The sequence below is a fragment of the Equus asinus genome, chromosome 5, assembly GCF_041296235.1.
Source record: "Equus asinus isolate D_3611 breed Donkey chromosome 5, EquAss-T2T_v2, whole genome shotgun sequence".
NCBI lineage: Eukaryota > Metazoa > Chordata > Mammalia > Perissodactyla > Equidae > Equus > Equus asinus.
Genome location: NC_091794.1, coordinates 80,742,692 through 80,769,315, shown reverse-complemented (window position 1 = coordinate 80,769,315; position 26,624 = coordinate 80,742,692). Strand labels below are relative to the sequence as shown.

The 26,624-nt window shown below is 42.3% G+C and overlaps 1 protein-coding gene across 1 annotated transcript; it reads left to right on the top strand.

Annotated features, from left to right (window-relative positions):
- Positions 1-8,038: 8,038 nt before the first annotated feature.
- Positions 8,039-25,140, top strand: ERMAP (erythroblast membrane associated protein (Scianna blood group)). The gene is made up of 12 exons (XM_014867337.3): positions 8,039-8,231; positions 12,961-13,050; positions 13,286-13,624; positions 13,885-14,166; positions 15,707-15,823; positions 16,340-16,372; positions 17,370-17,402; positions 19,612-19,632; positions 20,423-20,443; positions 20,542-20,568; positions 20,670-20,696; positions 22,557-25,140. The coding sequence occupies exons 2-12, from the start codon at positions 12,966-12,968 to the stop codon at positions 23,279-23,281; spliced, it is 1,710 nt and encodes a 569-aa protein (XP_014722823.3). The 5' UTR covers positions 8,039-8,231; positions 12,961-12,965; the 3' UTR covers positions 23,282-25,140.
- Positions 25,141-26,624: the final 1,484 nt, after the last annotated feature.

Genomic DNA, 26,624 nt, shown 5'->3' with positions numbered 1-26,624 from the left:
TTCATAATAAGTATGTATAATAATATACTAATATTATCCCCATTTTACAGATAAGGGAACAGAGGCACGGAGAAGTTAAGTGACTTGTCCAAGGTCACGTGCCTGGTACGTGCCTCAGCAAGTATTTCAGCCAGGATACAGGATAGGACAGTGGCCTATCCAAAGGAAAACGTGTTCAGCCCCATTGCTTTTGTTCCTCCAAGGACTCGCCAAGAACTGAAACAAATGATGGAGGCTAAGCAGACAGTAGCTCAGACCGGCACTCATACCTCTTCAAAGTATAAATTGTCACAACCTTTTTGGAAGCTCGTTTAGCATTATACATCAGACACCTTAAAAAGAGCACAACTCCACAAAAAGACAAATATGGCCTGGTTCCTCTCATACGAGATATCTAAAGTAGTCAAACTCAGAAAGTAGACTGGTGATCGATGGGGGCTGGGAGAGGGGGAGAAAGGAAGTTATTTAATGGATACAGAGTTTCAGTTTTGCAAGATGAAATATGCATATAGTTAATACCACTGTGCTGTACACTTAAAAATGATCAGAATGGTAAATTTTGTTTTGTGTTTTTTTACCACAATAAAAAAGAATGAGCACAACTTTTGACTCAGCAACTCCACTTCTAAGTTATCCTAACTAAATCATCAGAGAGAGAACTATCCCTAAGAGTAAAAAGCTGGAAACAACCAAAATATTTGTAACAGGAGTTGATTAAATACCTGATAGGATAGCTATAATGGGATTCTGTGCAGCCGTTAAAATGACATAGAAGAATATCAATTGACATAATAAAATGTTTTTAGTATATTAAATGAAAAAGTTACAAAAATATATGCAACATAATCACAATATTTGTTTTATTGTTTCAAAAAAGATTATTATATACATGGAAAAGAGGCTTGATGAAAACACACCACAACGTAAATCCGGATTACTTTAAGAGTAAAGGTTGTTTTTATCTTCTTTGTGGCTTTATGTATTTTCTAAAATTTCCACGATGAATATTTATACTTGAGCAAGATTTATACTTTCTTCTTTCAATTAGAAGAAAGTGCAATAAATGTTATTTTTTAAACTCTATACAAATGTTGATTGGATTATTATTAGTAGTAAACTTAACAAAGCCAGAGTCTATTTCAGAAGTGTTGGCATAATAGTGGTATTTTACGTTTGTGTCATCTTGTACAGTTCATAAGGTTTATACAAGCTCTGGATTCGATTACAGCTGGAGACAGGGCAGGGACTTTTGGGAGGCATTAAAAAGCCAACGAAAACAGACTGGATATAGGGTATGAGGGAGTGGAAAAGCCAGACAGGAAGATTGGAAAAATAGTGTGGAAGCACTGATAAACGTGAAGGTATGATGAGTTGGCTTGGGAAAGGCCGAGGAAGAGGATAAGTCAGAGGTGTGTGTGTGTGTGTGTGTGTGTGTGTGTGAGAGAGAGAGAGAAAGATGGTTAGTTTACACTTTTCTTTTCTTTTCTTGCTGAGGAAGATTTGTCTAACACCTGTTGCCAATCTTCCTCTTTTTTGGATTGAGGAAGATTAGCCCTGAGCTAATATCTGTGCTGGTCTTACTCTGTTTTCCTCTATTTTGTATTTGGGTTACTGCCATAGCAGGACTTGAGAGGTGGTATAGGTCCATACCTGGGATCCGAACCCATGTACCTGAGCTGCTGAAGCAAAGGGCTCCAGGCTTAACCGCTGTACCACGGTGCCAGCCCTAGGTTAGTTTACACTTATAGGTGGCAATAGGCAAGAAGAGTCCAGTAAGCATGAGGTTCCACAAAGACACAGGTGTGGAGATACTGGTTGAGTATTCTTCATCAGGAAAGTGAATGCTGGAGCCAGGAGGGAAGGAAAGTCCCCTCCTTGTTCTTCTTCCACGAGTTTACGATCTCTCTCTCATCAACAGACTCTTGACCAGTCTGCAAAATTCCCTCGTTGGTTGACTGAGAGCTTACATTAATATAACTATAGAATATTCTTACAGTCAAGGTATATCCCATACTAAGACTACATTCACTTTATTGAACAACTTCTTTTCTTCTGGAGTCAAAAATTGCCTATTTTTTTATTTACTTCACTATCTATGCATCTATTGTGAATTATTCCAGAAACTCTCCATCAGGACTATAAAACATCTCTTGATCTGGTCACATGAACTAGTGAGCTTGCAATGTCATTTTTTGTTGTTGGAGATATCCTTCCTTAGGCCCAACCTCCTCTCGCTGCAAACCGTCATCTTAGCCTTACTGTCTGACTGTTATTCTAGGACTTTCCCCAACCACATTCTGGGGATTCCCGTCTGCTGTCTCCTGGGTCTTCCCATTCATGATTTATTCTCTCATTTTGAAGGAGCACATTCTCCAGTAACTTCCCCAGAAGAGGTTCATGGGAGGTAAATTTTTGAAATCTTGCTTGTCTAAAAATGGCTTTATTTTATTCTCACACTTGATTGACAGTGCAGCAGGGTACAAATTTGTAGATTGGAAATCATTTTCCCTCAGAATTTTAAAGTGTTAATCCATTGTCATCCAGCTTCTCATGTGGCTAGACTCTTGAGAAGTCTGATTTATTCTGATTTCTGTTACTTCCTAGGTAATTTTTGTTTGTTCATTTGTTTATGGAAGATTTTAGGATATATATTTTTCCTTCGTCCTTGGGATGCTGAACCCTCATAATGACGTGTCCTGGTAAGTCTTTTTCATTCACTGCGCTAGGCACTCAGTGGTCCTTTTCAACTGGGAAATGTATAGTCTTCAATTCTGGAAAATTTTCTCTGTGATAGATTCCCTTGTTTTTTCATCTTTCCTCTTTCATTTTCCATCTCTTGGTTTTGTTTATTCCACTTTAAAGAGATTTTCCTGAACTTTATCCTCTAGTTTTTCTATTGAATTTTCTCATTTCTGCGATAAGATTTTAATTTCCAAGAGTTTTTCCTAGTTCCCTGACTTTCCTTTCGGCAGCCTCCTGCTTTTATGTTGTGAACTCAGGATCTTCTCTTATTTTGTATTTCTGAGGATATCAGTTGGAATTTTCTGCCATTTCTTCTGCTTCCTAGATTGTCTCTGGTGTTTATTTTGGTCTCTGTCTTTCAAGTCGGAGGCTTTCCTCAGATAATAATAATAGCTACCATTTACTGGATGTCAAGGTCTATTCTAAGTATTTTACATGTTTTAACTAATTTAATCCTTGATGAGGTAGTTATCATTCTTATCCTTGGTTTACCAATGAGGAAACTGAGACACAGAAAGGTTAAGGCCCTTGTCCAGGTCACACAGCTTGGAAGAGAACCTGAATCCAGTCAAGCTTTTAGCTTCCCAGTTTACTGGAAATATGAGGAATAGAGAAATAAGTCAAATGATACCACAAGGAAGCAATCAGCCAAATCCAGAATATGGGACAGTGTGCAAGACAAATTACCTAGTTTTACCAACAATCAAGGGTATAAGGAAAAATTTAAAAAGAAAGGCAGAGGGATCCTTATGGAATAAAGACACTTAAGACGTGTAACAACAAAATGCAGCGTGTGTACCTTGTTTGGATCATGATTTGAACCAACCATGTGTAAAAAGACATGTTTGACACCATTGAAAATATGTGAACATAGATTGGATATCAAATAATATCAAGAGATTATTGTCAATTTTGGTAGGTGTGCTAATGGCATAATGTATGTAGTTGTGTGTGTGTGTGTTTAAGAAAAGTCCTTATCAGGTAGATGCATTCTGAGGCACTCGCAATTTAAATGATATAATGGCTGGAATTTACTTTAAAATAGTCCAGGGGGAAAAAAAAAGATGAGAGGGGGATGGATAAAATAAAAATTGGCAGCATATCAATAATCATTTAATCTGAGACATAAGTACCGGGAGCTTCCTGATAATACTGTCTCTACTTTTGTGTGCATTTGAAAATTTTCATAATAAGTTTAATAATGTGAAAGAAAATAAATTTAAAATAAATATGTATAGAATGAGTGAGGCGCTGAAAACCTGAGTGGAGTTTCTGTGAGCTTGGCCTCCGGGCTGTAGTAGGATGCTGGGACAGGCACCCTGCCGCTTCCTTGGGGAACTCAAGGGTATCTGTATCAGGTCTTCTCTTTTGGGCCATCTTCTTTCTCTGGAGAAGATCACTTCTCTCCTGGGGAGAATCAGTCTGGTTCTCTGGGCTCTGAGAGCTGGGAGTGGGAAGGGGCTTAACTATTCATTGAGGGCTTTCACTCAGTCCCATTTCAGATGATGCCTCATCACCCCATGCCATCCCACTCGTCCCCTTGGGGGACTCCCCAAACCAGAAGCCTCTTTGGTCAGAACAGGGGGGGCGGAGTCCCCTGACCATTTGGGGAAGGTGGCAGGGCCAAAGAGGGTGGTGTCTAACTGCTCCTTCTACAGACTACAGGCCTCCCATTTTCCAAAAGTCCCTGATCCCATCACCGCAAGCCTGGAAGGTTCTCAGTTGAGAATCAGCTTTCTTCTTGTTGACATGCCCCCGCCTCGCCCCCTCTATAGGCTCCTGGGTTAGGTTTCTGTTTTTACTGAGTCAGTTACTAGTCATCCATCTGCTTTCCTTCGTTCAGAGATTGACTGACACTTCTATTTCACAGTTACTTCCTGTCTCGTTCTCTTTCCTTATGGGCTTTTCCTTTTTCATTCCATAATTGTGAAATTTGGGGAGGTAACAGAGATATGCATTTGTGTTCAATGAACCATATTTATTTAACTGGAAGTCCAGAGGTCCATCTCCTTCTTTAAAGCAGAGTACAGTTTAATTTTTATAAATTGACCTGTGGTTAATGAATGGAGGATTATAGGCTTCTGCCCAAAATAAATTTAAAAATCTAGAATCAAGAAATAATTACTGAGATCAAAACCATTATAAACATACCTAAGTAAAAATACAGTTTATTCATTATTATGTATTGCATGGCCCAATTTTTTTAGGAAAAAAGTCTAGAAGCATATAGACCAAAAATGTTAAGGGTTATCACTATATTCCGGAATTATGAGTGATGTCTATAGCTATATCACTTTTCTCACCTCTGGGATTTAGAAGTCCAAAAAGAAAATTGCACAAGAAGAAACCAATTTTATGATGTGATTTAGATTATCTGATAAAGTTAAAGTGCTTCTTGAGGAAGCAGTAAATATACTAATAATGAAAATTGTCACTTTGGAAAACAATTTAGCATCATCTACAACCTTGCAATATACCACTTTTACTTGTATATTCTCAGGGCCCCTTTACACTCTTAAAAATTATTGAAGACCCCAAAGAGATTAGTTTATGTGAGTTATAGCTTTTGAAATTTACCATATTAAATTAATTTTTTATTTTACCATTTATTAATTTACCATATTAAATTAAAATTACCATATTAAATTAAAACCAAGGAATTTAAAATGTAATTATTACTTTAAAAATAATAAACACATTAAATATTAACATAAACAACATATTTTATGAAAAACAACTATTGTCTGAAAAAATTAGTGAGAAGAGTGTCATTGCTTTATATTTCTGTAAATCTTTTAAGTGTCTGGCTTCATAGAAGACAGCTGTGTTTTCATATCAGTTATTCCACTGACTCTGCTGCAGTGTGTTTTGTGGTTGAAGTGTATGTAATTGGAAAAGGAGCATTTCAATCGCCTGCTCAGATAATTGTGGATGGTCTTCTTTGATACTATGCCAGAACTCTACAAATGGTAGTTTCTTAAAGATTGTTGCAACATGGAATCTGAAACCATAACAATGAACTTTTTTCTCTTGTAGCTTTACTGAGATGTAACTGACATATAACATTGTGTAAGTTTAAGGTGTTCCAGGTGTTGATTTGATACTTACATATTGCAAAATGATAACCACCATAACGTTTGTTAACATTTTCATCACGTCGCATAATTACCATTTCTTTTTAGTAGTGAGAATATTTAACACCTATTCTCTTAGCAACTTTCACGTATATGCTACACCAATGAACTATTCAGGCTCTGTTACAGTAAAACTCACTATCTTGCATTTTGACTGGATCTTATCTATGCGTGATTTTGTCAAGCCAAGCATTAGTCATTTGAAAATTATTGGTTCACTGAGTTATGTAAATCTTTTAAATGTTGCCACATTTCATTATACAACATCAAAATCACATTCATTAAAGTCACCGCAAATCTCATCAGAAAAGTCTTTCCTTATTGGGAAGCTATCAAGCTCACAGTGGCAGATGAAAGTTTTCCAAATTTCTAATTTTCATTAAAAATATTGAATTTTCAGCAAACAAAACTGTCAGTTGTTTTCTTTGCAGTGACAGATGCACTTGGTTCCTTTTGGAGAAAACGTCTGCCAGATGCCCAAGGCTGAATAATCGTAGTTTTTCTACCAGATGTACTTCTAGGTAAGAATGGTGTTCATGAGTAGAGGAGCTGGTTCAACTCACAATTCAATCACTTAACCCTTTTCCTAGGGAGTCCTCACACCTTGATATGCAGCAGAACTGCTGACCTCCCATTTTTAATATTTAAATACGGAATATTTAAAAGATATGTGTTCAGTGGTTGAAGTTTAATAAAATTAGTAACTTTTACTGCAGTTTGGTGCCACTCCCTTGATTTGTACTAAGGTGCTGGCAGTTTTACCCATCATTGCTTTCGCAGTGTCGTTGAAAATGTCACCACAGTGAAAAAGGCAAATAACAGCTTAGTATTACTATAAACGTAATAATACTGGGGGACTTCCTGAAAGGGTCTCAGGGTCTCCCAGAGTTCACGGACCGCACATTGAGAACTGCTGCCTTGAGAAACTCTTGCACGTGTGAACCAGGAAACATATATCAAGGATGTTTGCAGCAGCACTGTTTGTAACAGCAAAAGTCCAGAAACAACATATTTTCATCAGCAAGGGAATGGACGAACTGTTGGTATATTTATACAATGGTCTACCACACAGTGGTGAATGGACGTACCAGAGCTCCGTGCATCAATCTGGGTGAATTTCAGTGTCTTCATTTGTACTCCACCAAAAGCAGAGCGGGAGACAGACCTTTGGTGAGAGCGTTTATTTAGAAGGTGATCTCAGAAATGGTGAGTGAGAAGACAAGGAAGGAAGAACAACAGAACGTGCCTTATTGAGCTGTGATGACTGTGGGCCACTGTGCTCCTTCTCGCTGGGAACTCTCTGAGGAATCGTGTAGAACACAGCTCAGAAGGGTCCCTCTAAAGGTGTGAGGTTGGTGCATTTTCCACTGACTCCCATCAGCGCCCCATTTGATCCCCTGGGACACTAACTTCTCTGAACCCCTGGGCTGCACACAGGCTGAACAGCCTTCCCAGGCTTTGGAGAGAGCCGGAGAGAGAGAAGCAAAGAGATGCTGTGGCCTTTGAGGTGGCGTGCTGGTAGCTTGCCTGCAAGTCTCAGCTATCCGAAATCAGGTCGGCTGAGGGGATGTGGCATGGGCCACCACAGGTATCTGCCAGACTGAGAAAGTACTGTTGAGTGAAAAAAGGAAATCATGGAGAATTCTGTACAACGTGCTCCATGCTTATAAAGGTCAAAAATGCACAAAAGCATATAATGCATTGTTAGGAATGCAAAGTGGATATTATGAATATACAATTATGGATATTTTGCAAGCATGATGGGCAGGAAAGGGGTTATCACATGTTGGGAGACAGTAAGCAAGTTTGCTTGTCAGAAAGCGCATGTCTGGGTGCAGCTGGAGATAAAGGTGGTGAGTTAAAGAAGGTAGCTAATTGGTGAGTGTCTTTGAAACCAATCTTCAAATTTACTTTGATTTGGAAAGTAAGGGGAGCAAACTTTTCAGAAAGGGTGTGATAGGATCAAAATGTATCAAAGGGAATCACTATGCAGTTAGCTTGGGAGGGAAAAGGAGCTAAGGGACGAAGGTCCCTCACACCCGGTGGCACTTGGAGGTTCCCTCACTTGTAGGGAGCTTCCTCTTTGCCCTGGTCCTTTATCAGGGGCAGACAGGCAGGGCGTGGCTTGTTGGTGTATAGAGACAGCTAGCAGGGAGTCTGTGGAGGCAGAGGGAGCCCCTGCTGAGGACTGAGGGCTTGAGAATGAAAGATGACCTTTTCCCAGGTCCACCTTCGGAGCCCTTCCTGGTGCTACTGCCTGATGCCCGATCTCCCCGAGTGGACGGAGGGAGCGTTCCCCACTTGGAGACTCCAGCTCTGCCAGTGAGGGGCAAAGGGCCTCTGATTCCAAAGGCGGTGAGTCCTCTCCCCTCTCATTCTTTTTAGTCCTTGACTTTCTCAGGATCCTCAGGTTCGATGGAGAAACTTTCTCCTTACCCAAAAGAACAATTTCAAGGATGAAGTGGGGCAATGGTTAACTGTCACTTGAGGAGCACAGAGGGGGACAAGTGACCAGGGGGCTGGATGGGTTTTGTCTAAAGACTCTCATTTATTTATTATTGTCATTGTTATTAATTAGTACGGCTAACATTTATTTGGCCCTTACCATTAGCCAGGTCCTGTGCCGCGTGTTCTCAGACTGGCCATCTGTAGATTTGCAGGGTCTTCTTAAGCTGCGTGGAGTTATCAAGGGAAGTTCTCTTGCAATGTTTTTTCTGATTTACAAGTTTTTGAAATTAAACTGTTTCAAACTGAAAGTATAAATGACTGCCTGAGGGAAAATATTTCCAACATGTGTAGTAGAAAAAAATTGTTAGTATATGAAGAATTTTTTTTGAAGTAACATTGGTTTATAACATTATATAAATTTCAGATGTACATCATTGTATTTTGATTTCTATATAGTAGTCATATCCACCACCCAAAGACTCATTACCCTCTTTCACTGTAAACATGTGCCCTTTTACTCCTTTCACCCTCCCCCACCTTCCCCTTTGGTAACTACCAACCTAATCTCTGTACCTATGTGTTCGTGGTTGTAGTTTAGTATAGGAAGAATTTTGCAAACATTAAGAAAGAGACAAATGCCCAAATAGAAAAATGGACTAAGTATATAGATGGGTAATTGATGAAATACAAATAACAAATGAGTAATCAAAGAAATACAAATAAAAATGAAACACCATTAATTCTTTATAAAGAGATGCCATTTTGCTGCTCATTAAACTGACAAAGATTTAAAAAAAGATAAAACCAAGTCATGGCAAAGTTGTGGGGAAATAAGCAATTTCATACATTTTTGGTAAATTGATATGACCTTTCTGGAGGACAATTCAGCAGTGTGAATTAAAAGTCTCTCCATTTTAAACATGGGAAACAAGGCGTAAGAGTTTAAGTGACTTGCTTCAAGTTACAAAATCAAGCCAACAGTAGGACTAAGACTTCTAACTCCAGCCCTCAATCCACTATCAACTGCAGCAATGCTGATAATGGCAATGAGTTGGAAAGCAACCTAAATATCCTACAATATTGGATTATTTAAAAAATTCTTGCATATCCATGATGGAACAATGACATCACTAAAAGAATGTTTGATGGCATGGGAAAGTGAACCTAATGTGGCGCTTGGGGAAAAAATCAGGTATCAAAACAGTATAAAGAGTGTGGTCCTATGTTTTGAAAAAGTTATGTACATGCACAAAAAAATATTTGAAGAAACATATTATCTCTGGGTGGAGGAATTACAGAAGATTTTAAAATTTTTGCCCTTTTTCCTTGCAATTTCCAAATTTTCTATAATAAGTGGGATAGAAAAAGCAATAAATTTTATTTGATAAAAACTGTAAAATAGCTGAAATGCCGTGGGGCTACTGTGGAGGTCAGCTGGAGCTGGCTGAGTTGTGGGTGCTTCAGGGCAAGGAGGACCCATCCCAGAGGGCAATGTGAGGGGCCCACAGAGTCTGAGGGAGTTTGAGGCCACAGAGCAGGGGAGAGGTGAGAAGAGAGGGTTTTTAGTTCTTTAAGTAGGATGGATACAAAGAAAAAATTAAAATTCTAGACAGAGCAATGAAAAACATACATATTTACATACACCAATGTATTTGGGGACCTGACATACCACAGGTGACTTACAGCAAAGGTGGCACCTAGAAAATGATGAGGGAGACTCTCACTCACCATCTGTTCACACTTTTACTTTTTCAGTCTTCTTCTCTGTTTCTCCTCTCCTGTTCTTTGATTTCTTCTCCCCATCCGACTTGGAAACTTCCATTGAATACCATGGATTTCCTTCACCGTTGCTCTGCTTTCGAGGCCCTCAAAATTAGAATCTGACTAATCCTTCTCTTAACTCAACACTTTTTTAAATCTTGGGCATCGAGTTTCCAAATTAAGTTATTTCTAGCAGAGAACTGAAAGTTAGATAAACATTCTTGAAATATAATTTTTTCTTTTCATGAACCAGAAATGTAGCATATTGGAGCTTGAAAGGAATCTAAAGTTCCTTCTAATCAAAATTCCTTAATTAAATTAATTAATTTTTTGCTCAATTTAGTTTTGTGGTAAGTTTTGTTGTCAGTATATTATACTTTATCAATAGTGGGGAAATAGAGATGAGAAAAATTGCCCATATTTCCACCACCTTAATTATTAACAAGTACTATTCATATTTTATGGGACTTCCTTTTAGCTCCTTTCTTTCACACTCTTTAGTGTAGTTATAATCACTGTAAATATATTATTTTGTATTTTGCTTTCAACACATCATTACTAGTTTTCATTTGAAATACAGACTTGATGAGCCCTAATTTGCTTAGTCATTTCTTTACTGATGGACCAGCAGATACTCCAGTTTTTCGCTATTATAAAAATACGACTGAGATAATGTGACCTGTCATATTTCAGATTCTTTCCTTAGAGTATATTTCCAGAATATTTTTTACTGGATCAAAAGGCAAATACATTTTCTTACTTCTTGTTACTTCCCAGTTTACAATGAACTCAGCAAATGTAAATGAATCTCCTGTTTTAAAGATGGGAAACTCAGGGTCTAAGAATTTAAGTGCTTTGCTCAAAGTTAGAAAGTCATACAGTTAGTTAGGGACCAAGCCAAGTCTAAAACCAAGCCCTCTGACTCCAGCCCTCAGTCCGCCAGGGATACCAGGCTTTCTTTTACCTTTGGTTTTATTTAGCCTTAGATTCTTGGGAATTCTCCCATTAGCTTACTCTTTTCTCTTTTCAGATGAGATTATGACTGAAATTCACACCCTTACCAAAAAAGCTAAGATATGTCACACTAGTCACACTCTATGCAACAATAGCAGAATACACTTGTTTTTTCAAGACACACGAAACATTTACCAAAATTGACCATATGCTAGCACATAAAACAAGTCAATAAGTTTAAAAGGATTGCCATCATACAGAGTATGTTTTCTGACCACAATGGAATTAAATTAGAAATCAATAACAGGAGGTCATCTTGAAAATTCCCAAATATCTGGAAACTAGATAACACACTTCTGAATAACCCACAGATCAAAGAAGAAATCAAAAGGGAAATTAGAAAGTATTTTGAATGTAGTGAAAATGCAAACTGCTACCTATCAAAATTTGTGAGAAGCCACTAAAACAATACCAAGGGAGAAATTTATTGTACTAAATGACTATGTTAGAAAAGAAGATCTCAAATCAATGACCTAAGCAATGAGAAAAAGAACAAATTTAAACCCAAGAGAAGCAGAAGAAAGGGAGTAATAAAGATCTGAGCAGAAACCAATAAAATAGAAAACAGAAAAACATTAGAGAAAAATCAATGAAACCGAAAACTGGTTCTTGAGAAAAGCAATAAAATTGATAAACCTCTGGCCAGAATGATCAAAGAAAAAGAGACACAAATTACAGATATCAGGAGTAAGAGAGGTGACATCACTACAGATTCCAACTAATTAAGCAAATTCCTTGAAAGACCCTAACTACCAAAGCTCACTCAAGAAGAAACAGGCAACCTGAATTACTCTGTATTTATTAAAGAGACTGAATATGTAGCTACAAGCCTTCTCATAAAGAAAACTCTAGGCCCAGATGGCTGCACTGGTGAGTTCCATCAAACATTTGAGGAGGAAATAGTACCAGCGCTGCATAAACTCTTCCAGAAGGTTGAAGAGGACAGAATCCTGCTCATCTCCTTCTGGGTGAATTACCCAAATCAGAAAAAGACAGTACAAGAAAAGTACTGATTCACATCCCTCACGGACATAGAGGCAAAAATTCTTAAAATTTAAACACATTTTCTCCAAAGATATAGAAAAAGGATACTACATCATGATTGACTGGGGTTTATTCCCAGAATGCAAGGTGGGTATAACATTAAAAAAAATTGATCAGTGTAATTTACTATATTAACAAACTAAAAATTAAAAATCATATGATCATCTCAATAGATACAGAAATATTATTTGACAAAGTTTAACATCCATTCCTGATAAAAACTCTCAGAAAACTAGGAAGAGAAGGGAATTTCCTTGACTTGATGAAGGGCATCTATGAAAAGCTTATGGCTAACATTACACCCAGTAGTGAAAGAAGGCAGTTGAGGTGGTTTCAGGAGGCAGTCTCTGGGAGCACATCACCACGTTCCTTGTACTCTGGTGTTTACCTGGTTCATTGTGGGTCTCATTCGTTCAGATTCCTCCCTACGCCTCCTAAGCAACTCTCAGCATCTCACCTTCCCATCCTGAGTTGTCCTGATTCAGGCTTTTATAGACTTGACCATGATGCCAGCCTCTGTGTTGAGCTTTTAGCTCCTTCAGTCTTCACAATAAGCCTGCAAGGAGGCACAGTTGTTATACTCATTTTGAAGACAGAGAAACAGAGTCTCAGAGAAGTTGTCGCAAGGACACACAGAGGACACACAAAGATACACAAGGATACACAGAGGTAGGTAGCAGAGCTGGGATTCGAACCCTGTTCTGTGTGATTCCAGAGCACAGGCTGTGCAGCCTCCATCTTCATCTCACCTCTGAGGCTGTACGCTTTCTCACAATCACCAACCTTTTCTTGTGTCTCCCTGTGTCTGTCCTTCTAGGTCGGATGGCGATGGCAAGTTCCTCTGGCTCCCGGCTCTCCAGCTGCCTCATCACGCTCATCTTCCTCCAGCTGCCCCTGCGTGTGTCAGGTAGGAATTTCTGAACCTCCTTCCCTGCCTGCCACATCTGATGATGGAGTCCCAAGAATAAAGAGGTCTGGTCAGAGGCCTTATTTCTTCTTGGGTTCTATCTTCCCCCAGTCCTTTCCAATGCCCTTCTCGGGCGCTGTCCTTCCCCAAGACGCCCCCTCCGTCATGCCTTGCCAAGCACTTGCTCTCCTGTCCCTCCTAGACACGTTGTCCCTTTTTTGTCCTCACCGCACAGGGGACGCCAGCAACGTCCACTCAGCCCCGCTAGGGGGCACAGCCGAGCTGCCCTGCCCCGTCTCCCTCTGGGGAGTCACGGCGCTCCCTGCCGTGACGTGGCTGCGGTCCTCGCCCTCGGGGAGCTCCCAGGCTGTTCACGTGTTCCGGGATGGGCAGGACCGGGAGGAAGAAGTGATGCCACAATATAAGGGGAGAACGAAGCTGGTGAGAGACGCCCAAGAGGGAAGTGTCACTCTGGAGATCCGCGACGTTCAGTTGGAGGACCGAGGGCTCTACAGATGTCAAATCCAGGTCGGAAATCTGAGTCGAGAGGGCACCGTGACCTTGCAGGTTGCAGGTTAGTCATTTTTAAATGAGGACTGAAGTGCCCCCAAGATCTGAATCATGGGATGCAGTTACTGTTAGGGATGGATTTGCAAAGGCATTGAGATGAAGCCAGAGACTGTCTCATCCCCTTGGGAGAAGTATGCGGGTCAGAGAGATGGCAAGTGCCCTTAATAGCCATCCCGGCTCACCAGGGGAGGCTGTGGGAGTGAGAAGAGGGATCAGCCTGGGAGACGCCCTTGCGAGGCCCTGCCAGGCATCTCTCCCCTCCAGTTCTAGGCTCCGATCCTTACATCCACGTGAAGGGGTTTGACACTGGATGGATCCAGCTGGTGTGCAGGTCGGTGGGGTGGTTCCCCAAGCCTTGGGCCCAGTGGAGAGACCCTCAAGGCAGAGTGCTTCCATCCCTGTCGGAGGCCTATTCCCTGGATGAAGCTGGGCTCTTCGGAACAGCGGTGTCCAGCAAGGTCACCGACACCACCCTGGGGAATGTGTCCTGCACCATCCGCAACGTGGCCCTTGACCAAGAGAAGACCACAGCCATGGTCATAGCAGGTAAAATCTGGGACAGAAAACAGGCTCGAAGCCCCTGGTGGTGCCAAAGAAAACTCCTACCCTAGTGGAAATTTTATAAAGAGTTTTTGAATTTTTAAAATTCTAAGAATAACACAGGTTTATTGTAGAAAACTTGAAAAAGTACAGAACATTTTATGTTAACATTTGGGGGAAGCCTGGATGAAAGATACGTAGAACTTCTTTGTATTGTTTTTGCAAGGTTTCTATAAGTCTGACATTATTTTAAAATAAAGTTAAAAAGAATTGCAGGACATTTTAAAGAAACCAAAATATGGGCTAGAATCTCATAAATTGGAGAGAACCACTGCTAACATTTTGGGACCTTTCTTTCCAGACTTTCTTGTATGTCTGAGTGTGCATGTGTTATGTGTATGTATTCTTATGCCTGGGCTTTTTTTCCCCACTTACAATATTATGAGCATTTTTTGCCTATGTCCTTAAGTAATTCTCGGCAACACGATATATAAGGGCTGCATAGTATTACATTGTGTGATTATAGCATAATAAAATTAGTCAAAGCCCTATTTCTGGACATCTGGATGGTTTCCAATTTTTCTTCATATTATAACTAAGGGCGCTGTGAACATTTTTGCATGTATTTTGGGAAGTGATTCTGATTATTTTCTTAGAATTAGATTATTTTCTTAGATTGTAGAATTGACAGGTCAAAGGAGTATGAACCTTTTAAAGACCATTGAAACATGGGACCATATGGCACAGAAGGGTGGTGTTAGAGCCAAGAAAGATAGACTGTGCCTGGGGTCCCAGGTGGGGAGGGGTCATGGACCTCTGCTCATTGCTTCCTTCTTGGCTCTCTCTGTCCCCCTCCCTTCTTCTCTTACTCCTGCCCCTGCCACTCACTGAATGCTGAGTGCTTTACAGCTTCATCTCTTTAAATCTCCCAAGAACCCACTGGGAGAGGGAGTATTATCATCCCTGTTTTACAGATGACAAACCAGGCTTGGGTTCGTCTCTTGCCTAGGGTCCCACAGTGGTTGAGCGAGGACTCACACCCAGCTTAGGCTCTTCAAGAATTGTCACAGCACCTCTTCTGCTCTTTTTTTCTTGGCCTGCTGCTGTAGCACCATAGAAATGGTTTTGCCGCTGCTGATAGGGCTCGGGGCAAAGGGATCATTGACTGCTCACGAGAAAAGTGTAGGTGATGCCTGAGGAAGCATCTCCGGTTCTCCAAAGTCCCTGGATAATTTTTCCATTGAATGATAGGGCAGGACAAGGCTGTGGTTGAGAAGCTGAGTTTAACCCATTGTGTTCGGGCAGGACCATTGAAGCCACTTCTGAGAGATGAACATTTCACTTTAAAGTCATCCCTGGTCCTCCAGGGTTTGAGTTATTGAGAGAAGCAAAGAGCCTCACCAGTCTTGGCTGGCGGTCTCTCCCTAGAGGTGATGGAGGCAGCTGGGAGGTGCCTGAGCCATCTGCCATCTGAGGTGGGGCCCTTGGCGTAGGAGAAGCTTTCAGGAGTCTCCTTGAGCGTGGACATGGGTGGTTTCTGTTTCAGCCCCGTCTCCAGGGAGCCTCTCTTCCTCAGCGGTGGCTCTTGCTGTGATCCTGCCTGTCCTGGGGCTTCTCATAGTGGTGGGCATTTGCCTCATCTGGAAGCAAAGAAGATCAAAAGGTAAGTAAGTGGTAAGGGAGCCGGGGCTGGCAGGAAGTGGGACCCCGGCTTTTTTAGGAAAAGGCCGGGAGGAAATAGATGTAGACGTGACAGTCATCCACAGGCTGGAGAGAAAACTGGGAGAGCCATTCTCTGGGGACTGACACTGCAGAGAGGATCAGGGAAACTGCAGAAGCTCCTGGGCAGAGCCGTGAAATCTGACCTTTTGAGAAAGTAAAAATAACTGATCCTGCCAGTCTTCTACTTAAGAAATCCAGTTCTAGCCATAGGATAAAACCCTCATAAATATAATCACATTTCACAAGATCTCGGGGTTGCAAAGTACCTTGAAAGTCACACAATCTGGCACTCCTTTCCCTGTCTGATGGCTTGAAGACCCTCTAATCCTTTCAAATGGTCACACACCCACAGTGACAAGGAGCAAAGTCCTGCTCAGGCAGCTTGGACCATCTCTGGATAACTGTTAGAAAAAGTCCTTCCTTAAGCTGAGCTGACATCTCTCTCTCTCCCTTCCAGAGAAGCTTCTCTATGAACAGGCGGTGGAGGTGGGTAAGTGTCCAGGGATGGCTGGGGATGTTTCTCTGTTTTGTTCATGTTTGTGCTTCTAGTGCCCGCTACTCTAAATTCTGTACCTGAAGATCCCAACGTCTGTGTCCTTGGTGGTAGCGGACGGGGTTGGGGCTGGTGGTCTATACCTGTTCTTCCCAGTCTTTGCTGACTCCTACTTGTAATAGCTTGCCTTCCAATACGTTTGGTGATTTTTTCTGTGAACTCCTTGCTTGACCTTATTCTATGGGAGTCATGTAGGTCTAATGTGGGGGAAGCTTTTATTCCTTCCACAAATAATTGATAACCATCTACTAAGTGCCCCGGACTATACTAGATGCTGGGGGCACAGTGGTAAGCAAAAGCAGGCAGTCTTTGCCTTCTTGGAGTTTCCAGTCTAGTCAGGGAGATGTACATGAACTCAATAATTACAAAAATAATGTGTACAAAGGCCATCAAAGGAAGTTCTGAGGGCCGTGAAGACTGTGACCAATAGCAATAAACTAACTTCAGGGAGGGGAGAGGAGTTCCCAGAGGAAGTGGTGTTGACCTGGAGGATGAACCGGCATGGGGGAAGAGGGGAGAGAAACCATCCACAGCAGAAAGAACAGTTTGAGAAAGAAACAGTGCAGAGTGAGCAGAAGGGTGACATGAGGCTGTGGAGTTAGGTGAGGGCCAGGCCACAGGAGGCCTTGTAGACCACAGAGAGGACTTTAGTCTTTGTCCTCAGAGCAGTGGTAAAGCGGTGAATGGGGCTATCCCAATCAGAATTGTGCTTTGAGAAGCTCTCTCTGGCAGCAGAGCTGGGAAGAAGACAGGCTGTGGGGGCAATTTGGCCCACTATTTCTGTCATCCAGGTGAGAGATGATGATGTCTGGATCAGGGAGGTGGAGGTGGAGATAGAGGTGGACAGGTTCAGGAGCAAGTTAAATCAACAGGAATCAGGGACCGTCAAGGTAGTGGCACAGAATTTCATTTTCTTTTACTTTCCTTCCTCTAGAAAATCTTCTCACAGGCCATGCAAAAGAAAAAGGTAATTGTATGTATAGAATAAAGGGTAGGGAACAAATAACAAATAACATTCTTTCTCCTTCTACATAAGTGCCCTCAGTCTACTGCTATATGCACATTATATATACACATCAGTCACACATATATAGCCTCCACTAATATTATTGGAATTTACTTTCCAATGTCAAGAGGCTATAGGGTTGGTGGCAGTGGGTGAGGGGACGCCCATGGTCAAAATTCATAGATCTGGATTATCGTGAGCTCCCTTCATCAGCCTTTCCACCAGTCATCTAAAAAGAAGCTCTAGGTACTATTTAAAAATATATTAATGTGGTCACATGGAATGTGTGAAAATCTCAAGGATCCATACAACTTTCACATGGAGAGAGGCGGTGTGATACAGTGGGAGGGTCATAGGCTCTGGGGCCAGCAACACCTGGCTCAGATCATTGGTCTGCCACTTCCTGGCCTTGGATAGGTCACCTTACTGTTCTGAGCTTTGGTTTCCTCCTCTGTAAAAATGAGGATAATAAGTCCCCTCAACTGATTGTTTTCAGGACTAAAGAGACAACTTAAAAAAATTTCCTATTACAGTGCCCGGAACTCCTTTCCCTTATTGTCATTTCATCTCCACTAATTGAGTGTTTGGTCTGGGCCACTGAGCATAAAAGTTAGACACCCAGGGTACAAAAAAAGCCAAGTCTAACTGGAAAGACAAGTCACTGTCTCAGAAATGGCTCCACATGCAACGGTTTGGGCATCTCCTCTCTTCCTCTCTTCCACCTCCTCCACGTAGATGAAAGTGTGGGGATGCACACCTCAGGCACACTAGGGCCATTCTGTGCAAGAGCGGAAGGAACAGTGTGGTGTGGTGGAGAAGGCCTCCGACTAGGATTCAGACAGATTTGACCTTGAATCCTGCCTCTTTGGCCACTTACTAACTGGATGACCTGGGAAAATTTCCATGTCCCTCTGAGCTCAGACCACCACTCTGTAAAATGGGAATAACAATTATGTGTATCTCACATTGTTGAGACGATTCAGTGCCTACCTCATTATAAGAACAGGACACAACAAATGGAGGCTACTGGTAGTGGGAATAGTAAAAAATAAACCATAAGCTCCTTCGGGGCCACATCATATCCTTGCAGGACATTTGGTCCTGTCCAAAACATCCATCAGACATTTGGTCCACACCAAAAGGTCCTTGATATCTGGTCACATTTGGTCCCGTGAAAAACGTCCATGGAGACATTGGGTCCATGCCAAAGGTCCTTGATATTTGCAGGACTTTGTGGTCCTGTCCAAAACATCCATCAGACATTGGGTCCACACCAAAAAGTCCTTGATATCTGGTCATATTTAGTCCAAAACGTCCATGGAGACATTGAGTCCATGCCAAAAGAACCAAAAGGTCCTTGATATTTGGTCCTGTCCAAAACAATTTGGCATGAACCAAATATACTCATGGACGTTTTGGATAGGACCAAACGTCAAGAACCTTTTGGCGTGGACCCAATGTCTTATGGGCCAAATGTCTTATGGACCAAATATGTTAGGGATGTTTTAGACAGCACCAAATGTCTGCTAATCCATCATATTCAGCTTCATTGCCCCAATGCCTAGTGCCCAACATATGGGCAACCCTTAGGACAAGGCCTGGCAGTGGACTCAAATTCAATTCTCTGGCAGGGCCAGTGCTAGGGGAAAATGTGGGCCAGATGGCCCCTCCAGGAAAGTCACAAGTACTCCCCTGAAGCATATACTTATGTCCCCAAACCTTCTATAATCTCCGAATCTGTGACTCTCTCCACAAGACTTCAGGGGAGTTACTGTAGAGAATAATAAAGCCATGTCAACAAGTGGTGCTGGGCCTTTAGCTAGTTTTCACTGTAGATAATTACAAACAGTAGGTTATAAAAGGGCAGAGAGGCACACACTCATGTCCACACAGTTACAAATGTACAGAAACACTCATACATACAGCAAAAATGAAACCAGACAGACTAAAAGGAAGGAGGAACCAAAGTCCCAGGCAGTCTGGGTCAATGGAAAGTGGCACCAGCACCATTAGATTCCTGTCTGACCTCTGGGAGATGTGACTGGGTTAGGGGCCGATAGGATCACGGTCATCCTTTCCACCATAGGGAGAATGGAGTGATGAGCGTTTCTGGGCTCCGGGGATAAAGTGGCAGCACCTGCTCACCCATGCCTCTTTCTTTGTTTTTTAGGAAAGCTCCATAAAGCCCTCAGTAAGTTCTGCTCCTCAACCATAGGACCAGCCTCCTTCTGCTGACATCTTTGCTTTAGGATGAGTGTCTCAGTTTCACTTCCTGGGGCAGATGAGAGGGGGCAAGTGTACTTTGAGCCATGGGGTTGGGGATTTCGTGGCTCTCAAAGTCCTCTTTTCTCAAACATTCTCTGCTCCTCTTTCCTGCACAACTGTTATCCAGTTTCTAAATGGGAAACGTTTTACCCACAAGAGATGCAGCTGCATAGATGAAGCCATCTGGAAGACTCAGCTCCCAGGCATTTATCCCCTTAGGTGGGATCCAAGGTGGACGGATCCTCATTAAACTTAAGATGTGGAGTAGCGCTTCTCCACCATTTTATGTATGAGAACGTCTCCATAACAAAAAAATACTCAGACATGTGACATATCTGTTTTATTTTACATTGAGAAAATATACCTAAGAAAATCTAACGGAAGTGCAGCGATAGTTTGAAATGAACTTATATTTCACTCTTCTCTCACAACATCTGCATACATTTGTGCTATCATTACCTATATGTGTGAGGTGCAGTATTCATTCAGTCTGCGGGTAAGTTTTGGCTCACACAGAAATTCGCTGACCCTCTGGGGCATCTCTGGGGACCCCTGGCTCACATCTGGGAGCCATGGCTGTTGCAAGCCCCGTCGTGGGCAAGTTTGGGGTGTTGCTAGCGAGGATTTGATGTGGGCGTGTGGTTGGGATGGGACTGTAGCATTAGGGGCATGTGGAAGCCCTCGTTCTGATTTGTCAAATTGTTTTTATTCTTTAGAGAAACTCCGGCAGGAATTGAGTAAGTTTCCCATGTTTTTACAACTTACATACCAACTTATCTCCTGTTGATTCTGTATCTCCAGTGATAGCTCATCCTCCTTGTTTCTTCTTTTATAGAGGTGAAAAGAGCTGCAGCAAATTCAGGTGAGATGCACTTCCCCCATGCTTGGCACAGAAGCGCCCCCCCCCCCCCGCCCCCGCTCCGTTTCTCCATCACTTTAAAAATCCTCTTTTATGTCTTTCAGGCTGGAGAAGGGCCCGCCTGCACTTTGGTAAGCACACCATTCAAATCCATCCATATTTCAGAGCCCATTGTTCTGTTCCTTTGGAATGCAGACTATAATTTAAAAAAATTTTTAAATCAAATCTGTGTGTCTGCTTATCAAATTTTTAAAAAAACCTTTGTTGGTTTTTGAGGGGTCACATCTAGATTTAGAAAGTCTCCCCTCTTTTAGAGCACTGGCAAATATTTGGTTTCATCTTCTTATGGGTTTTCTATGATTTTTGAGATTTTTCTTAAGTCTCTTGGTTGTATGTATTTCTTCTTTGTGACTTGTCTGCTCCTGTCCTATCCTGGCTACTTTTTATATAAAGTATATAAATTCTTGGTCATATTTGTCACACACTATTTTTCTGCATTTTTCATTTCCATTTTAATTTCTTTATAGTATTTTCTTGATGCGTGAGTGTTTTCTTTTTATGTCATCAAATTTATTAATCTTTTCCTGTATAGTCTCTTTCCGTGCTTTCAGGTTAGGGAAGTCCTTCCTATGCCACAATTGGATAAATAGCCAGGGCTCCTGTCCCTTCTACACATCTTCTTTCTCTGAAGATCAATTTGCTTGGGGGTTGGTCATTGAGGTTCTGAGGAGGGGATGGGTTGGGCAGATGCCCCAACAACATAGACTACAAAAGTTTTGATAGTTTTATTCGAAAAGGTTTGCGCATCTCTCTTTCAATTTATTCCTAAACAGTTTGCATTTTTTGCTGCTGTTTCTGTGAGAGCTGTTATTTTCACTGCTTTGGGGGCCTTGTTAATTTTCCAGGCTGCTGCTTCCATCCCCCTGCTGTTCGCTGTCTTCCTTCAGGCAGGTACAATGGAATCCGTGATCGGCCACTTGAGAGAACACCAGGTCGCCTTGGGTGGCGTTCTCTCACAAACCCTTCTCACACTCACAGTCTGGCTTGCTCCCATCACCTCGGCAGATTCCGGATTTCATGGATTTAACTCTCCAAGAAGACCCTGATTTCTGTACTTGGGGAAGGAGGGAGACTCCCTGTGACCCTCATAATCCACAATTTTAAGGAAGAATCCTTCTCTCTATATTAACCTTTTAAAGATTTTATTTTTTTCCTTTTTCTCCCCAAAGCCCTCCGGTACATAGTTGTGTATTCTTCATTGTGGGTTCTTCTAGTTGTGGCATGTGGGACGCTGCCTCAGCGTGGTCTGATGAGCAGTGCCATGTCCGCGCCCAGGATTCGAACTAACAAAACACTGGGCCGCCTGCAGCGGAGCGCGCGAACTTAACCACTCGGCCACGGGGCCAGCCCCTCTATATTAACCTTTTAAAATGACAATTATGAGCAACAATTTTAGCTGACAAAATGAGCATCGCGCACTCAGTGTGAGCGAGGCGCTCTCTCGTGCATTAGCTCATCAGATCTGCACGACAGCTCTACAGTGCAGGTGCTGCCATTATTCCCATTTTACAGATGAAGAAACTAAGGTTTCGAGATGACTAACAAGCCTAAGGTCACATAACTAGCATGTGGTAGAGGTTGGACTCAAACATCCTACCTGGCTGCTGTGTCTAACATCAAAGCTTATGTTTATTATCATCCATTAGCTTCCTGTGGAACATCGAAGACAAAGGCACTATTTCCTAAGGAATAAGGCAGCTTCACACAGATGAAAAGCTTTTCCTCTTTCCCTCAATACCCTATCAGGAGATCTAGGAGACTGAAAGACAGTATTCTTTGGTTCCAGTACATATGGGGGAGGGGGACCCATGAACTAACATAGGCCAATGACCGTGGTTGCAGACCTAGAGATTAGTTTTTCCTCTAAAGCTACCCAAAGATGGCTTAAGACCTAGCGTTCCCAAACCTCACCTCTCTCTGACTCTCTGCAGTGGCGGTGACCCTGGACCCGGACACCGCACATCCCAAACTCATCCTGTCTGAGGACCGGAGATGTGTGAAGCTTGGAGACAGAAGACAGCCTGTGCCTGACAACCCCCAGAGATTTGATTTCGTCGTCAGCGTCCTGGGCTCTGAGTACTTCACGGCTGGCTGTCACTACTGGGAGGTGTACGTGGGAGACAAGACCAAATGGATCCTGGGGGTGTGTAGTGACTCAGTGAGCAGGAAGGGGAAGGTCACCGCCTCGCCTGCCAATGGACACTGGCTCGTGCGACAGAGTCAGGGGAATGAGTACGAAGCCCTCACTTCCCCGCAGACCTACTTCCGCCTGAAAGAGCCCCCGAGGTGTGTGGGGATTTTCCTGGACTATGAGGCAGGAGTCATCTCCTTCTACAATGTGACTGACAAATCCCACATCTTTACTTTCACCCACACTTTCTCTGGCCCCCTTCGCCCTTTCTTTGAACCTTGCCTTCATGATGAAGGCAGGAACATGGCACCTCTAATCATCCTTTCAGAACTTCAGAAATCTGAGGAATCAATTGTGCCCAAGCCAGAAGAAAAAGGCCGTGCCAATGGAGACGTGGCCCTGAAGGTGGACCCTTCCTTACTGCCCCCTCAGACACCAGAGCTTTTGCCCCTCAAGGATATGATCCTGTCCTGGCCCTCTGACCTTAGCCCAGCCCTCCAGGGGCTCAATGTGCCTTCTTTTTAGGGACATGCCCCATTACTCGCTCCCCTGACCGTCCAGCCCAGTGCCCTGGATTTCAGTCTCCTGGCCCAACACGTGATTCTGGAACATCTCATCTTCTTTCCCCAAATCCAGATCCTTTTGTGGTTTCAATTTGTACCAGCTTTCTCCCCGGGCTCAGTTCTAAACCCTTCCCTCTTTCTGGGCACTTGAAGTTGTCATTGCCCTGGAAGGAGCATTCTTGAAAGCCGAATGAACGATCAGATTAGGTTTAGGTGGTGATGTTGAAGGTGTGTCCCCGAGATCCAGGGGTTCTCTACTTGAGGGGTATTTAGAAGAACTTCCTCCTGCCTCATCCTGCATTTGAGCTTTTGGTCATGACGTTATGGTGCCCAATCCCTGACTTCTTACTTTTCCCATCAAGAATTGCTTTTCTCCTTTTCTGTCTCTCAGTTCAGGCCTCTAGCCCTCAAAGCCAGTTTTTAAAAAGTAAACATGTTTTGGATGACACACTCTTCCTTCATTCTTCTGGAATATGAGACAGGGGCTCAGGACAGAGGGGTACAAGATGCCATCCTTTTCCATTTCCTTGATGCTGTTTACACCCTAGTTTGGTGACATCCAGAGCTAATGTACGTGCTTTCAAAGCTGATTTATCTATTGATGATACCCAGGTACAGGGACTGTAAACGTGGTCGCTATAATCCTGAAATGCCTCGGGAGCACAATCATGGAGCTGGGAAGCAGTTTCAGAGCAGCCCAGCTGCATGTGGCCTTGAAAAGACGGTGGCGGTGAGTCTTGTGCTGGCCCTTTTGAATCCCGTCCTGGGATTCAGAGAGGCCCAGCTAGAAAGAGTGGCAATTTTTTTCCCACAAGAAATGATATTGAAAGACTTGACTGTTTATGTAGCAAACAGCCTCTTAGGTCAAAGAGTATTGATTTCAAATAGGAAGTTAGTAGGCCAGGTGTGAAAATAAAATAACGAACCTGATTTTTGGTGTGGATTGCAGAAAGAAGCCACTTTCAAGTCACACACATATGTGATCTGGCCTCTTTGTGGACGTGTTGGGTATCAGTCTGCAGATGGGTACACGGTTCTACCCAACAGAATATGTATGCAGAGAGAGAGAAAGAGAGAGAGAGAGGGAGGGAGAGAAAGAGAGGTCTTTATTATAAGGAACTGGCTCTTGCAATTATGGAGGCTGGCAAGTCCCAAGATCTGTGGGGTCAGTCAGCAAGCTGGAGACCCAAGGCAGCCAATGGTTTAGTTCCTGGCTGAGACCGAAGGCCCCAAACCCGGGAAAACCTGCATTGTAGGTCCAGTTTGAAGGTTGACACACAGGCTCAAGACACAGGAAGAACCAATATTTCAGTTTGAGTCTGAAGGTAGGCAAAAAGTTGATGGCTCAGTCTGAAGGCTGTCAGGCAGGAAGAATTCTCTTTTTCTAGGAGGAGGGTCAGCTTTTTGGTTCTGTTCAGGCCTTCAACTGATTGGATGAGGCCCACCCATGTAAGGGAGGGGAATCTGCTTTACTCAATCTACTGATTTAAATGTTAATCTCATGCAAAAACACCCTCACAGGAATCACCCAGAATGTTTGACCAGATATGTGGGCACCTCGTAACCCAGTCAAGCTGACATATAAAACTAACCATCACAGTGCCTGAGTGGAATTTTTTGTTTGCTTTTGTACTGTTCTTAAATAAAAGTTTGGTATTCTTTGTTTGGCGTGCTGTTATTTTTATCATGAATGAGAAGTTGTGGGGAAAGGTTTGGGGCTGGTAGTAGAAAAGCACACTATGGGATTGGTTTCCCAAACAGCCTCAAATTCACCCAAGCAAGCTGTAACCACAGTTAAAAATAAAGCCACAGTTTTATTTCTGAGTCTGCCTTCTCAGTATTTTATTTATATCCATTTATAAACTAATAATATATGTGGATTATTTATATTTCACTCATCCATATTCAGTTTCAAACATACTTTCCTGAATAACTCAATCTTAAAACTAACTTTCATTGTTCACACTGGTTGCACCCAAGAGAACTTACCAGCAGGAAAGAGAACTGATATTTGTGGAGGGAGAAGCTTTAGGTGATTAAACTCATTTAATCCTTACAACAGTTCTGCCAGGGATTTCATAGGGGAGGGAAATTGTGCTCGTGGGTGGTAGAACTGGGACTATAAATCTGGTTTATCTAGCTCTGAAGACAATACTCTTTGCTCTTTGCGCTGAAATACCATGCATACACGAGAAGCCTGTAGAATTCTAGCCTATATAGTAGACATTTTTTTTTTATTAATGTTATGATAGATTACAACCTCGTAAGATTTCAGTTGTACATTATTGTTAGTCATGTTGTGGGTACACCTCTTCCCCCTTTGTGCCCTCCCCTCTCCCCCCCTTTTCCCTGGCAACCACCGATCAGATCTCCTTGTCAATATGTTAACTTCCACCGATGAGTGGAGTCATATAGAGTTCGTCTTTCTCTGACTGGCTTATTTCGCTTAACATAATACCCTCGAGGTCCATCCACGTTGCTGCGAATGGGCCAATTTTGTCCTTTTTTTATGGCTGAGTAGTATTCCATTGTGTATATATACCACATCTTCTTTATCCAATCATCAGTTTCTGGGCATGTAGGTTGGTTCCACGTCTTGGCTATTGTAAATAATGCTGCGATGAATATAGGGGTGCCAGGGACTCTTGGGATTTCTGATTTCAGGTTCTTAGGATAGATACCCAGTAATGGGATGGCTGGGTCATAGGGTATTTCTATTTTTAACTTTTTGAGAAATCTCCATACTGTTTTCCATAGTGGCTGTACCAGTTTGCATTCCCACCAGCAGTGTATGAGGGTTCCTTTTTCTCCACAACCTCTCCAACATTTGTCGCTCTTGGTTTTGGATGTTTTTGCCAATCTAACAGGTGTAAGGTGATATCTTAGTGTAGTTTTGATTTGCATTTCCCTGATGATTAGTGATGATGAACATCTTTTCATGTGTCTATTGGCCATATTTATGTCTTCTTTTGAGGAATGTCTGTTCATGTCCTCTGCCCATTTTTTGATCGGGTTGTTTGTTTTTTTGTTGTTAAGTCGTGTGAGTTCTTCGTATATTATGGAGATTAACCCTTTGTCGGATAAGTGGCTTGTAAATATTTTTTCCCAATTAGTGAGCTGTTTTTTTGTTTCAATCCTGTTTTCCCTTGCCTTGAAGAAGCTCTTTAGTCTGATGAAGTCCCATTTGTTTATTCTTTCTATTGTTTCCCTCAACTGAGGAGTTATAGTGTCCCAAAAGATTCTTTTGAAACTGATGTCAAAGAGTGTACTGCCTATAATCTCTTCTAGAAGACTTATTGTTTCAG

What these genes read in the sequence shown, in the direction of transcription:
- ERMAP (XM_014867337.3), top strand. Translation starts at nt 12,966, where the DNA reads ATGGCGATGGCAAGTTCCTCTGGCTCCCGGCTCTCCAGCTGCCTCATC. An exon ending in GCTGCCCCTGCGTGTGTCAG is followed by an intron (nt 13,051 to 13,285) that starts GTAGGAATTTCT and finishes CTCACCGCACAG; the next exon opens with GGGACGCCAGCAACGTCCAC. An exon ending in AGGCCATGCAAAAGAAAAAG is followed by an intron (nt 17,403 to 19,611) that starts GTAATTGTATGT and finishes TTTGTTTTTTAG; the next exon opens with GAAAGCTCCATAAAGCCCTC.